Here is a 12,049-nt window from a genome sequence, read left to right as displayed (position 1 = left end):
AATGAAAGTGCCGTTTTATGTCTCCAAAGCGCTATTAAGCAGCCAACTGAATACTTCCACGGCATGAAAGAGACTTCCTTTTAAATAAAAAGGAAGGCATCCATTATGAGTGTCCTTAAAGCGATTTAAAGCCCTATTACTATAAACAAGTAATACGTAAAACAACGCTAATAAAGTGAACATATCGCCTATAAACGTAACATAGTTGTCACAAGACTCGCCTGGCGGTGCCGCTTCCACTGCGGTACATTTTATTGCTGATACATACACTGCTCCGGAAACCATAATGCAGTGAAATCTGGCTTCCAGTCACTGTGAGACCTATTACATAAAACAGTGATATTTCCCAGCATGCATTCATACCGGCAAAGCCACTTTTACGACTTCAATAAAAATATTTCCAATACGAGGTGCCAGCGATGTCGCTGCTATATGTGTCGAAACTTCCAACCTTGCACGGACATAAACAATCAAAGTTACAAAGCCATGTTAAACCTAAAAAAGTTAGAGTTTTCCCTCAACACGAACCCTTTGCAGGGATTCCAAAATATAGGGTAAGCTTTCTTAAGCGGAGTTGCGGCAAAAAGTGTTTACTAAGCCTGACGTTTGTGGGGTCCCGAGTAGCTGCACGACCAAGATTAGAGTTAAAACTCCCCGAGGACGTTTTATACAGCCCGTATAAAAGTCGTGCGTCACGTTCACTTGTCTCAAACCTGGAAAAAGTTGACGGCGAAAGAAATAAATATAGACGGAGTGATTTATAATAATCCCCGAATCGCTGCCAGGCAGGAGGAGGCCAATACACCAAAAAAGCAAGTTCTGACAAGACTAATCCTAAGTGCAAGTAAACCGATAAGGATTAAGCCCAGCGCCCTAATGGCCGCCCCGCCGGTTGTACAAACGGTCATAACTTACCCGGCGTCGCCACGGCTCAAGTCGACTTAACTTTGGCAGCCGTCATTTCTCAAAAGCCATGGGCAGCTAACGCCCCCATCTAGCCCCATAACTGGGATTAATAAAAACTAGACGTGGAAAAATGCGATGGCTAATACTGAGATGAGATTATTTCCACTGAATATCTTATGGGGATACCTAGCATTAAGACTGTTTAATCAGTTCAGAAGGCTTCTTGGCTCATGCATTATTCATTGTTGGCTTCAGTCGACTCAACGAAAATTAAAAATTAAGGCAAGATTCGCAAGTTGACCACTCGGCATTATTGGTCTCATTAAAGTTTCTAAAAACTTCATGTAGATTATAGATGGACGTAAGTTTACATAGAGTACAATTAAATATGAACATAAAACATACATAATTAGGTTTATACTCAATTGTAAATTTCGTTGCTAACCAAATGGTTTAAAAATCCGTTGAAAAAAGGTAGAAAAAACATAATATAAGTACGGTAGAAAATGAGGGTCACCAAAATACTATCAGTACAGTGAAACCCCTGCGGTCATAAATTTGGAGGCGTTCGAACATGGGTTCCGGCCATGACGCCTCAGCCGCTCCGTCGCATTACAGGGGGGTCACTCTATATGACGAAAAACTAAATTTCGAAGCTGTCTGCTGCGTGAGCCAGGACTCTATCTCGTTGTATTAAACGTGCCGATTGCACGACAGCTGTCGTTCGTTCGATTTTCGTCAATATAGAGTAACCTTCCAGGGCCGATGCTCTATTGTCAGATATTCGCATTATTCCCTTATCAAGTGGAAGTTAATGGGCGAGCTTTATTCCTCTATGATTAATTGATTTGTTCCTGCGAAGCCTGCCCATTGTGATGCAGATACCTTTAGCTTTTTTTCCATAAGTGAATATGATTGATTATCACTTTTTTGTGTGAGCACTGTCTTGTTAGTCAACGTTGAAACGTTTAGTACTTAATGAATGGTGCATGATTTTTGATTGTTTTGTCTTAATTGTTTGTTGTTGTGTAGCTTTTTAACAGGAAGAATTTAATAATTTGGTAGGATACTCATGGCAAGTAGTTGTCAAAGGGAATATGAAACCGTCAATCGATATCGTGACGGTGAGACCAGAATTTTAATTTGACTACGTGACGTGATGTGTGCGGTAAATATAGGAGTATACGTAGTCGTGTGCACGCCATGTTCATGACAAAAACATTAATGATGTATTAAAATTAACAGACAATACCTGATTGTGGTTAAAAAAGAACAAAAAACATCTCATAAATATACGAGAGCAAGGAATGAAAAATGTTTACATAAACATCTTAGTTTGACTAAATCGCCGATATTTTTTGTGAATTTTCCGAAAGTTGCTCGTGAAAAGTTAATTTATCATAGTCTCCTCTTTGGACAGGGCGCCCGTGATTCGTGAAAAAGTTCCAGCTAAATTATGTGCTACCATCGTTCCGTTACAATTTTATATCTAAAGATCCGCCCCATCAAATTTCGCCTTTTCATGGATACAAAAATTTTGCTCGAAATATTCATGTTGCTCTCTTGCAGTCTACAGACTGTTAGCGGAAAAACCAAGATTATCTTTCAATTCAACACAGATGTTTCAACCAAGACCACCATCAACTTCATCATCGTCACCACCATCATCAGCGTGTCCTACATTGTTCTCCTCGTCCATAGGTGGATACTCCTGACAGCGTCCTCCAAAGTGGTCTGGGTCTCGGCCCGGGGCCCGACACCGCCCTGCGGTCCATGGTAGACCCCCGTGACTACGACCGACTACGCTACTTACAAATGACCGCCGCCCAACCAAACACTTTTGAGGAAACGATACATAGGGTGAGCGCTTTGATTCAACTTTTATGCTCTGTTGGTTCTTTCGTTTGTTGGAAATGTTATTTGGTTTTGGTTCTTTACTTTTATACTTTTAAAACGATTAGTATTATTATTTATTGTTTATGTATTGTGAGGTTTATTTTATCAACCACTTATTTTATACTACTTCAATATTTATATACCTTATTAAATTAATTATCTACTTATTGTGTAATTTATGATAATGTGACATGTATTGTATTATATGAATGAATTATAAATTAATATCCATAACCAATAGAGCATAACAGTTTGTCAAACCAAATTCCAAATTTAGCACTGAAATATGTTTGGCATTATTATTATTGGCATGCATCAAAACTGTATGTGGTTTATATTTGATTGAATTGGTGGTGTTTTATTCTTTCATCAGGTGGTCATGGATATTGAAATTAAATGTTTTTGAAATATTTAGTTCATTTCACACGTTTAATACTTTTGTTTGCACCTAATTATGCATGACGCACGCCCAAATTATCCTGCAAAATGTTGATGTATTGGCTGTCATAAAATATTTATGAGCCGACTGGAGTTGGTAATATTCACATGCACGGACTATTAGCATACATATGTTTAATCACAAATCATCAAGCAATGTTTTAATATTTTTCTCGTTGTCATTATTTCCTCAAATTAAATATACGCTTTTAAGTCTCTCTAAAAACTTTACCTTTTATTATCGCAAAAAACGTCGTTGTTTCAAAGTTTTATGTAAACCTCAAGCCATATTTGAGCTCCGCAACAGCTTTTTCACTTTAATGGCTACTTCCCGAACGGCGAACAATACCGAAGGCATGTTTCTACTGCACCGCGGCCGTTGTAGCCAACTAGCCACTATTTCCAGCGCCAGTCTTGGTATTTGAACGTGACTGACAACCCTGCGGTTCGCCTGTTAAAATATTCCTGTTTTAAAATTCCCTAACAATAACTGCACTGCCGCAGTGGACTATGGAGTAAAGGCTTATTTCTTTGTTGCAGTTAAAAGTTCAGGAAGCCATGAAGAAGAAGGATAAAATACAACGAGAACAGGAAGAGGTAATTTTATAGCCACACATTATTACAACGTTTATGTCTTTTTAGTATTTTACTACGCGATGAAAACAATAGTTATGGTAATTTTAGGAAATTAACTGCCTAATTATAAACAGGATCATTCTGAAACGCTCTCAATTAGCATTCCTAGTGATGCAGTTGAACATTTTTCTCATCAACTCTCGATTGCACGTTTTGTTGGAGCACTTTTTCCTCGTATTTGCCCTAGTTCGCCTCAATCCTCCATCGCAATCTCTTTATTCCCTCGCGTTCTACAACAACAGCTTAGTGCACACACACATCCAAATTCGTAATCTGAATCTTTCGTGGAGCGAGCATTCGACGCGCTTTGCGTTCTCCGCCTAATCGCTGCCTAATCTCGTGCTAAGCCTATTAGAGGCCGTTGTATAGCTTCCGTCCGAAACTTCGGAAGCCAGTACCCGGCCCCTCCGCTCAGCCGCTCGTAAAACTATGACAGCGGCCGCTAGCAGACGACCTTTGCAGGGAATATCGAGCGTAGATATTTTATGGCGCCCGTAAATGAAGAGAGCTACACTGTCGCTCGGAATCCGGGTGACACACTTCAGTTTGATCGATGGAGCTTAATAGATATGGAACTTATGGGCAAGCTGTTTTAGCCCTTTTTGGCTGAAGTGAAAATTTGTGTGCCAATAAAGACAAAATGAGCAGCTTAGGTATCATATTTCCTTTAATAATTATGTATGACACAGATTTTACGTGCAAACTAAACACCGCAGCAAAAGTTGTATGGAGTATCATTAACGTAACAAAGACACGCGACTCCCTGCCACGTATTTAGAGGCAACGGCTTTAAATAAAAACTGGGTATAAATTTACTTAATGTTCGATGTATTAGCTACTTACGTAAATGTGGTCGCTTTACTGGATATTTATTGAAGTGCGAGGGGGATGGGGTGCAATTTTTTACGTCGCAGTACTACTGTTACTGAACAGGGTGGAATTTTATAGTTGATTGAGAGGAACGAGGTCTTTGTACTGACAGGTATCTGCTAAAAAGAAAACTTACATTGAGAATGGTTACTATAATAGCTTCAACACAATTCTGTTTCAGATATTATAATATTTTTTTGTCTTGTGGGTTATATTGAGATATTCTCGGCTCTGCTACTGATAAAATTCCATCTGTACAGCTACACCATAGTAGGTTACATCGTTACTAAGTATCTCCATAACCGAAATTATGTGTCTAAATTCCGGGCACGCTTTATTTGACAAATTATTTCTCTTTGATATTCCCAAGTTTGTCGTGAAAGCAGTAATATTTTGTTGAGCTAAGGCAATATTCTTAAATTTGTAGCGTTTTAAACGGCACGTTTTATAAAATATATTATATTATCTTTGTTCCAGATCCTTAGGGATATTCGACACGGCCTCATGAACATGGGAAGAGAAGGAGTCCGGGGGCCTTTTGGAGGTAAAAATTATACAAAAAACTAAATTTGTAGTTATTTCGTGGTTTGGTTTAATTAATATTCTCTCCTATGTACATCGCAAAGATTTTTGTTTCAATCGATGAAGTAAGTCGTAAAGTGGTGACAGAGATCAACAACTTTTGTTCTACGATAACTTTGGAAAATTATTTACAAGTCATTTAGTTGTAGGTAGGTACTTAACAGTCATAATATGTCGCCTTTTTAACGGACTTCGAAAAAAAGAGGAGGTTCTCAATTCGTCTGAATAAATTTTTTTACCAAGTAAAATTTTGTAAATAGTAATATAGATCATAATAATTATGTAAGTCACCCTTCGGCTTGCTCATACGATGACGACACTTTATCATTCCATTCATAGGAGGGAAGAAGTTATTATAAAGTAAACCACGAATAGCAATAAGATTATTAACGATCCCATTCAAATTAAGTATCAATTTCTTGGATATACCTAATAGGTGTCAGCGTAGAAATCGACTTCTTTGATCTTGAATTATGTCCCACACAGATGGATTATTAATCCAATTCGAAGCAACTTCCCGACATGAAAGATATAAATGAATCGATTTTCACGCTATTTCAATGTTTGTTTTAGACGCTTCGTCTATTGGCCTAATTAACTAACTTTGATACGGGTGAAAGATTTACGAGTATAGTATTTTAGTAAAGGATGTTTTGCATGGTTATTAAATTCAGAAGCGTCTGAAACAAACTCATTTTTGATACTTTTATCTTTACCGCATGATTTGCTTGCACGATATTGGGCAAGATTTTGTTCGCCAACTGATTTTGCGAAAAGCTTCTGTCTTTTTGAATCGTTTATTTCGTATCGATCATCCGTGAGAAGCATTTTGCTTTCGATGTGCTTTGATTTGAATCATCATGTTTTTTTTTATCTCATCAGTCTCATCACAGACAAGTGACGCGAGTGAATCAATCATTAATTCAGCAAAATGCTCAAGAAGAAATATTTTTGTAGCAAGATCGTTACATAGACTGTGGATTTATGCGTTTCAAATGTGGATAATTACGATCTTTTATTATTGAAACGAAGACTTTTCTGTAGAATTGTAATGGGTATTGAATCCATAATACAATAATATTAGTCTCATTTACCCATGTCGCTACCGTACAAGGTGTAAAAATAACAAATAGGTGTAAAAATAACCAAACATTCACGATTGAGTGAATAATAAGATAAAAAAGTAATTAAATGAAGATTGATAAATAAACGGAATATTTTTTTTTTTTAACTTGTATAGGGTGATTTTCGCGTCAGTTATTAGCATGTGATTTTGAGCATCCATCAAGCACGGCTTCCAGTTCGATGTTATATCACGGCTTAAAGCAATGGACCGCGGCTTTGTCACTCGAACCTGTCAGTGTTGCCATCGGCGAGAAATCAATACCATTCGGAGGAGCATCTTGCCAACGGTAAACTTTTTCGTTTTTGCCATGTGTAGCACGTCTTTTTATTTGCGCTTTCCCAAGTTCCACCGCGTAGAGATCTAACGAAGGACTCGTTTACAGACGACACGTACATGTATGACGACGAGGCGCGGGGGCTGTCGGGGCGCGGGCACTGGTACGACGAGCCGCCGTACGAGAGCGACCCCGAAGACTTCCTCATGGGGGGGGGACCCGCCGCCAGCTTCCAGAACGGGCGCGTGTGCTTCACGCTCAACCTGCGCAACGAGCCCCGCGGGGAAGGCGTGATCTCCTTGAGAAGTGCTGGTGACATCAGCGTGGCCCGCGCGCCGCGGAGAGGGCTCATCATCCCGCAGAGCGGACCCTACCCCACCACAGTCATCCCACTGCGCACCGCGCGGGACCGCGAGAGCGGGGACTACGCCGCCTCCGACATCCAATCTATAGGCTCCAGGCTATCTGGAATCTCTTTAGAATCGAGCCGATCAGAACGCGACTGCCGAAGAGGCTACAGACAAATGTCCGGGTACCGGATAGGCGAGCCCGCCTCGCCCGTCAGCTCGGATTACGAGGATCAGGAGAGCGAAACGGATTCTCAACACATAGCCACTGTACACAAGGTAATTTTTGCTCTGCAGCTACCACTCCGTATCCGAAGACGGCAAATTGATTGAACAATTTCTCATTTCATTATTTTAAATTTTACAACAATGTACAGCAAATTGGCAGCAATATATTTTAGTTCGCGAACAGATTGCTTTATTTATTTCTTTCCCTATCTTTATTGATGTTTCTGTTATTATTTCAGTCGGCTGAGGAATGCGAGGGTATAACAAATTTAGCCGGAAAAGTGAGAGGTCTTAGGCAAGATGTCCAAAGAAAAATATCCCGGCTAAGACAGGAGCGAGGGCCGGAGGGCGAGCGGCGCGACCGCGCGGCCTTCCCTTGTTCTAATAGTTCTTTTGAAAGTCTTCCCAGCGGCTCCGGCAGTAGTGAGTGGACTCATTAAGCTATTTATTTGTTTGTGTTAATATAAAATATATTTTGTAAATATGGTTGTCTTTTCTTTCCTTTTGTAACTGTTAACAACACCCCTGGATGCTACTAACAGATAATTGCACGACCTAACTTCCCCTTTTCGTATTTTAGTATTCAGGGGGTGTTTCACTAACTGTACTTTGTTTTTCTCATAACAACCGGATGATAAATGTTCCCACAGGTGATTGTGTGTGTGTGTGCGTCGGTGTAGTGTGTGTTTGTAGACTGAGCCGTGGTTGTGTGTGTGCAGGTACGCAGGCGCTGGTCCGAGCTGGCAGCAACCACTCATCATTGTCTGCTGAAGAGAACATAGAGTTAAGTCCGGCGGGCCGCAGCCTGCTGGCGCCCCAGATGCTGTGCCGCGCAAGGACGCTTGTCGACTACACGCCTACTATCTACGAGAAAGATGCACTTAGATACAAGGTAATTGTCTACTATTTCCTCTCCGCCGCACTGAAAATTTATAGCTGTGTCAACTGCGCACACTTTCCTAAAGTCCCGTTAACTCTCAAACCTTTGTTGTCGAGACGAGTTACCGCCCGTAATGAAGAGCGACTATAAACTAGACACTATAAAGTTTCTTTAGAAAGTAAATCCCAACAAGATTATCGAAGTTTCTAATGTCGCGTTTCGTCCAACAGAAGGGCGAGATCATCGAAGTCATCAACATGAACGCGTCTGGCATTTGGAGGGGAGTTCTGAACAACAAAGTTGGGAACTTCAAATTTGCGAACGTCGAAGTCCTGTCTGACAGGGAGGCGCGGTCGAGAGGCTCGTCCAAGTGGTGCAAGAGCCGGGAGCGGCTCTGGGAGACGCGCCCGAGGACCGTTGAAGAGCTACTCCGCCGAATAGACTTGCCCGAGTACACTATGGCGTTTGCGAGGAACGGCTACGAAGACATAGAGCTCTTCAAGGAAATTGAGCCGTCCGACCTCGACTACTTGGGGATCATGACGCCGGACCACCGCACGCGCATCCTCGCCGCCGTGCAACTGCTGCACCAACTTGAATGTGAGACACCTACATTACTAAATTAGACTATCATGTGTTTAACAAAGAATGTAAAATATATGGTTATGTACTAAGATGTGTTTTTCGCGTCAGGTGGCGAGGCGGACGGCGAGCACGACGCGGGCGGGTCCAGCTCGGAGGGCGGGGACTCCCCGTTCGGGCGGCGGCAGTTCCCGCGGGACTCCGGCTGCTACGAGGCGGGGGTCGGGGGCGTGCGTGTGCGCACTTCGCCGCTAGTGCACCGGACCGACGAGCCGTCGCACCGGCCGCCGGAGCCGCTGCCGCAGACGAAGAGATCGATCCGTCGTCGGCAGCCGGATGATGCTGAGTGTGACAAGATCGAACGCTACCCAGGAAGTGTGGTGGATCGCACGATTAATAGAAGCGGGGGATTGCCTGGAGGAGCGAGAGATGACACGTGTGAGTCGGACCACAGGCTGAACGTGGTGAAGTTCATAGCGGGCGGGGAGCCGTGCGCGTCGGAGAAGAGCAGCGACTCGGGGGTGAGCAGCTCGTCGCTGAGCTCGGCGCACCCGCACCGGCCCTGAACGCGGCCGGCGGCGCCCCCGCTGGCCTAGGCGCCGGCGCGGGCCCGCGCGCCCCCCGCGCCGCCGCCCGCTCACCCCCTCACTCCACCACCGCAAGGTGAATGAAACATGACATTCATTATTCCTAGTATTATTTGCGCTGCATTTCTGAAGTTCGATATTCAAGTGTTAAAGTAAGTTTTGTTGTGGTTCCCCGGCTAGGGTCCTCTAATGTCATTCCTTTAGTGATTTCGTAAGCATATCATTGATGGCGCCTTTTGTGTAACTTTAGTTGCTTGTGTAAGTTTTATTTCAAGTTGATTAAGGGCGGGGATTTTGACGTTTTTGATAGGCGATTTTAATGGATGGCCGTTAATTAGCTAATGATTTTGGGGTTCGGGGGATATTTAAAGGGTTTATTTTGGTCCCCGCTCTTAAGTAAATGACGGCAATAAATGAGTTGGTGTCAACGAGTAAGTTAGACGCGACTTGCTATACAATAATTGTACATAGTCTAGATAGGTTAATTACACGTTGATACTTTTGTAATTTTTTAAGAGAGCTTTATGCGGCGCGCCGCGTGTTGTACAGGATCATAGTTTTAGCCATTTTGAGTGTGAAATTTTAAATTTCGCCGCATCTTCCGAGTCATATATAGAGAAAAAAAACAATAACAAGTCACTGGACGTCCTGATTTCGTGAACACTAACGACTGCCATCAGTGTTCCTTTTTTGTAAATTTTGTATAAAAGATTAGCGATGCACTTTTTGACTACGATCGAGAACTAGTCCGAACTACTAAATGTACATAGATAAATATTTGTTACTTGTATATTGTAGATAGAACATTATTACTTTGGACGATTATTGTATATCTATAATTAATTCTTTATTATTCCTAAATGTTAAAATAATTTATTTAATAACGAATTATGTTTGAAATGCTCAGGTAGAAATTTTAAATCCGTATTACGATAAATGGGTAGTCTTGGTAATTGTAAGACTTGTGATTAAAGACATAAGCAGTTTCGTATTATTGAAGTTGGATTACTTTGTATGTGTTTAGACATCTCTTTCCTCAATGATATCAGTACACTCTTAGCCAATGTTTATATTTTTTTATGACGGACCTTATGTGTAAGTTTACAAATCTGTTTACAGTTTAAAACGTGAATTCTAAATAAATAAAAATTTGAAAATTTACTGTTGTTGTTTTTATTAATTAATTATGTAAGCTGTAAATAAGGTACTTGATTCAATAATTCATAAATTATGTAGGTTTTAAGTACATGGCTTATAACTCATTGTAACTTTAAAATTATCCAATCAAGGCGTTTGTCTTCAATCAATCAAGGGGTTGCCGAATTTTTTTGCTCTACTCAACAATTCGATAAAGTTCTGTTGCTATTTATTTTACATAATTATGCACCGATAATAATTTCAGCTGTAATACCGGTTTTTTATGTAATACAAAAAGAAAATACTCTTTTCTGAAACTTCCATATTTTTTATTGGACGTACCAATAAAAAGAACTAAAAAGTCACGATGCGTGCAAAACAAATACAGTCGATACATCCTTTCTCGTTTCTATGAACGTTCGTAATTATACAGCGGTTTGAGTTATGGGTTCCACTGCCGAGCCCTTCATCATACAGAGATGGCCATTTCTCAACAAAACCTGGTGTTTAATCTTCGAGATTGCAGAGTGTAAGAAATGGTGGCGGTTTTAAAGCAATTAAAGGTCAGGTGATATTGGAATGGAAAGCTGATTGTAAGTAATTTATTTTGTCTTATTAGGTACTTTCCATGTTTAGGTAGATAGTTGTTTTTGAAGTTACTCTAGGTAATAGGTAAGTGATCAGAACAGAACCATACACAATTTATTTTAACATTAGTAGCTTAGACTCTTACTATAATTATGGTAACTTAGACTTCCAGTACAAAAACTAGTGACAAACCGAGAAATATATATCTTATTACAACAATTTATTATCCGTTGTCAGACTCTACACTCTTTTGTCGTTATATGAAGAACTTCAAAGCTGTTGTACCTAAGTCTGAAAAGAATTGGACTCAAGAAACCGTTTCCATAATTATTCCCTTCATACTAGGTGCTATCTTCCCAAATTACTAAAAAGTAAATTAGCCCCATAAATAATCTTAAATTACACTTGTTATTAGGCAGGGAGAGGTCTTTTCTAACCCGTGGTATTAAGTTTCATGGTAAAACGGCACGTATCTTTTCATTTCCTTGACATTTATCTGTCGTTTTCCAGATACGACCCCTTAAATATATTTTTTGGTTATGATGCAAAAAATTGCACAGCACATTTTGATTTTAGTTGTGTTTTGTAGTTACTCAGTCCAAATCGGCGATATAAAAGAATACATAATTGACTACAACAAAGTAAGCATTTATAAGTATATGCATATTATAAAGTTATGTTTGAAATGTTCTCACAGCACTCTCTCTCTTTATAGTAAAATTTTATTTTGAAAGAATCAAGATTTTTCTATAAGTTCAGGTAGAAAATTATTGAAAAAGTAGCCAGTAAATTTATGTTTAAGTAACAACACAAAAAATATTTTTTAATGGCTGCAATTAATTTTTCATGAATTTGCTTAGCAGTAAAAAAGATGTATCAGAGTAAACGCTCCTAATTGACTTATTTTCCAACCTACGCCTTTTTTTTCTCAAAACCTATTACAAAAACTACGACCAAAAATACATCAAAACA

General features: G+C 40.2%; 1 protein-coding gene across 6 annotated transcripts in view; it reads left to right on the top strand.

The window, feature by feature from the left end:
* The window catches only part of LOC105381380 (SAM and SH3 domain-containing protein 1), a 97,763-nt gene extending 87,250 nt beyond the window's left edge, over positions 1 to 10,513 (top strand). For 2 of the 6 annotated variants that reach the window (XM_048623272.1, XM_038105787.2), the window contains exons 6-13: positions 2,608 to 2,766; positions 3,781 to 3,837; positions 5,224 to 5,290; positions 6,837 to 7,354; positions 7,543 to 7,726; positions 8,023 to 8,195; positions 8,414 to 8,783; positions 8,877 to 10,513. In XM_048623272.1, coding sequence (XP_048479229.1) covers positions 2,608 to 2,766; positions 3,781 to 3,837; positions 5,224 to 5,290; positions 6,837 to 7,354; positions 7,543 to 7,726; positions 8,023 to 8,195; positions 8,414 to 8,783; positions 8,877 to 9,331 — 1,983 coding nt within the window. In that variant the 3' untranslated portion in view covers positions 9,332 to 10,513. Of the gene's footprint in view, positions 1 to 2,607; positions 2,767 to 3,780; positions 3,838 to 5,223; positions 5,291 to 6,836; positions 7,355 to 7,542; positions 7,727 to 8,022; positions 8,196 to 8,413; positions 8,784 to 8,858 lie in introns of all 6 variants that reach the window. The other 4 variants (XM_038105737.2, XM_038105695.2, XM_038105850.2 and 1 more) reach the window with 3 other exon arrangements.
* The last annotated feature ends 1,536 nt before the right edge of the window (positions 10,514 to 12,049 follow it).

This window comes from Plutella xylostella, chromosome 9 (assembly GCF_932276165.1).
Source record: "Plutella xylostella chromosome 9, ilPluXylo3.1, whole genome shotgun sequence".
In the NCBI taxonomy this organism is placed as follows: domain Eukaryota; kingdom Metazoa; phylum Arthropoda; class Insecta; order Lepidoptera; family Plutellidae; genus Plutella; species Plutella xylostella.
Note: the sequence above shows the minus strand (reverse complement) of the source record. Positions and strands in the feature narration are given on the sequence as shown.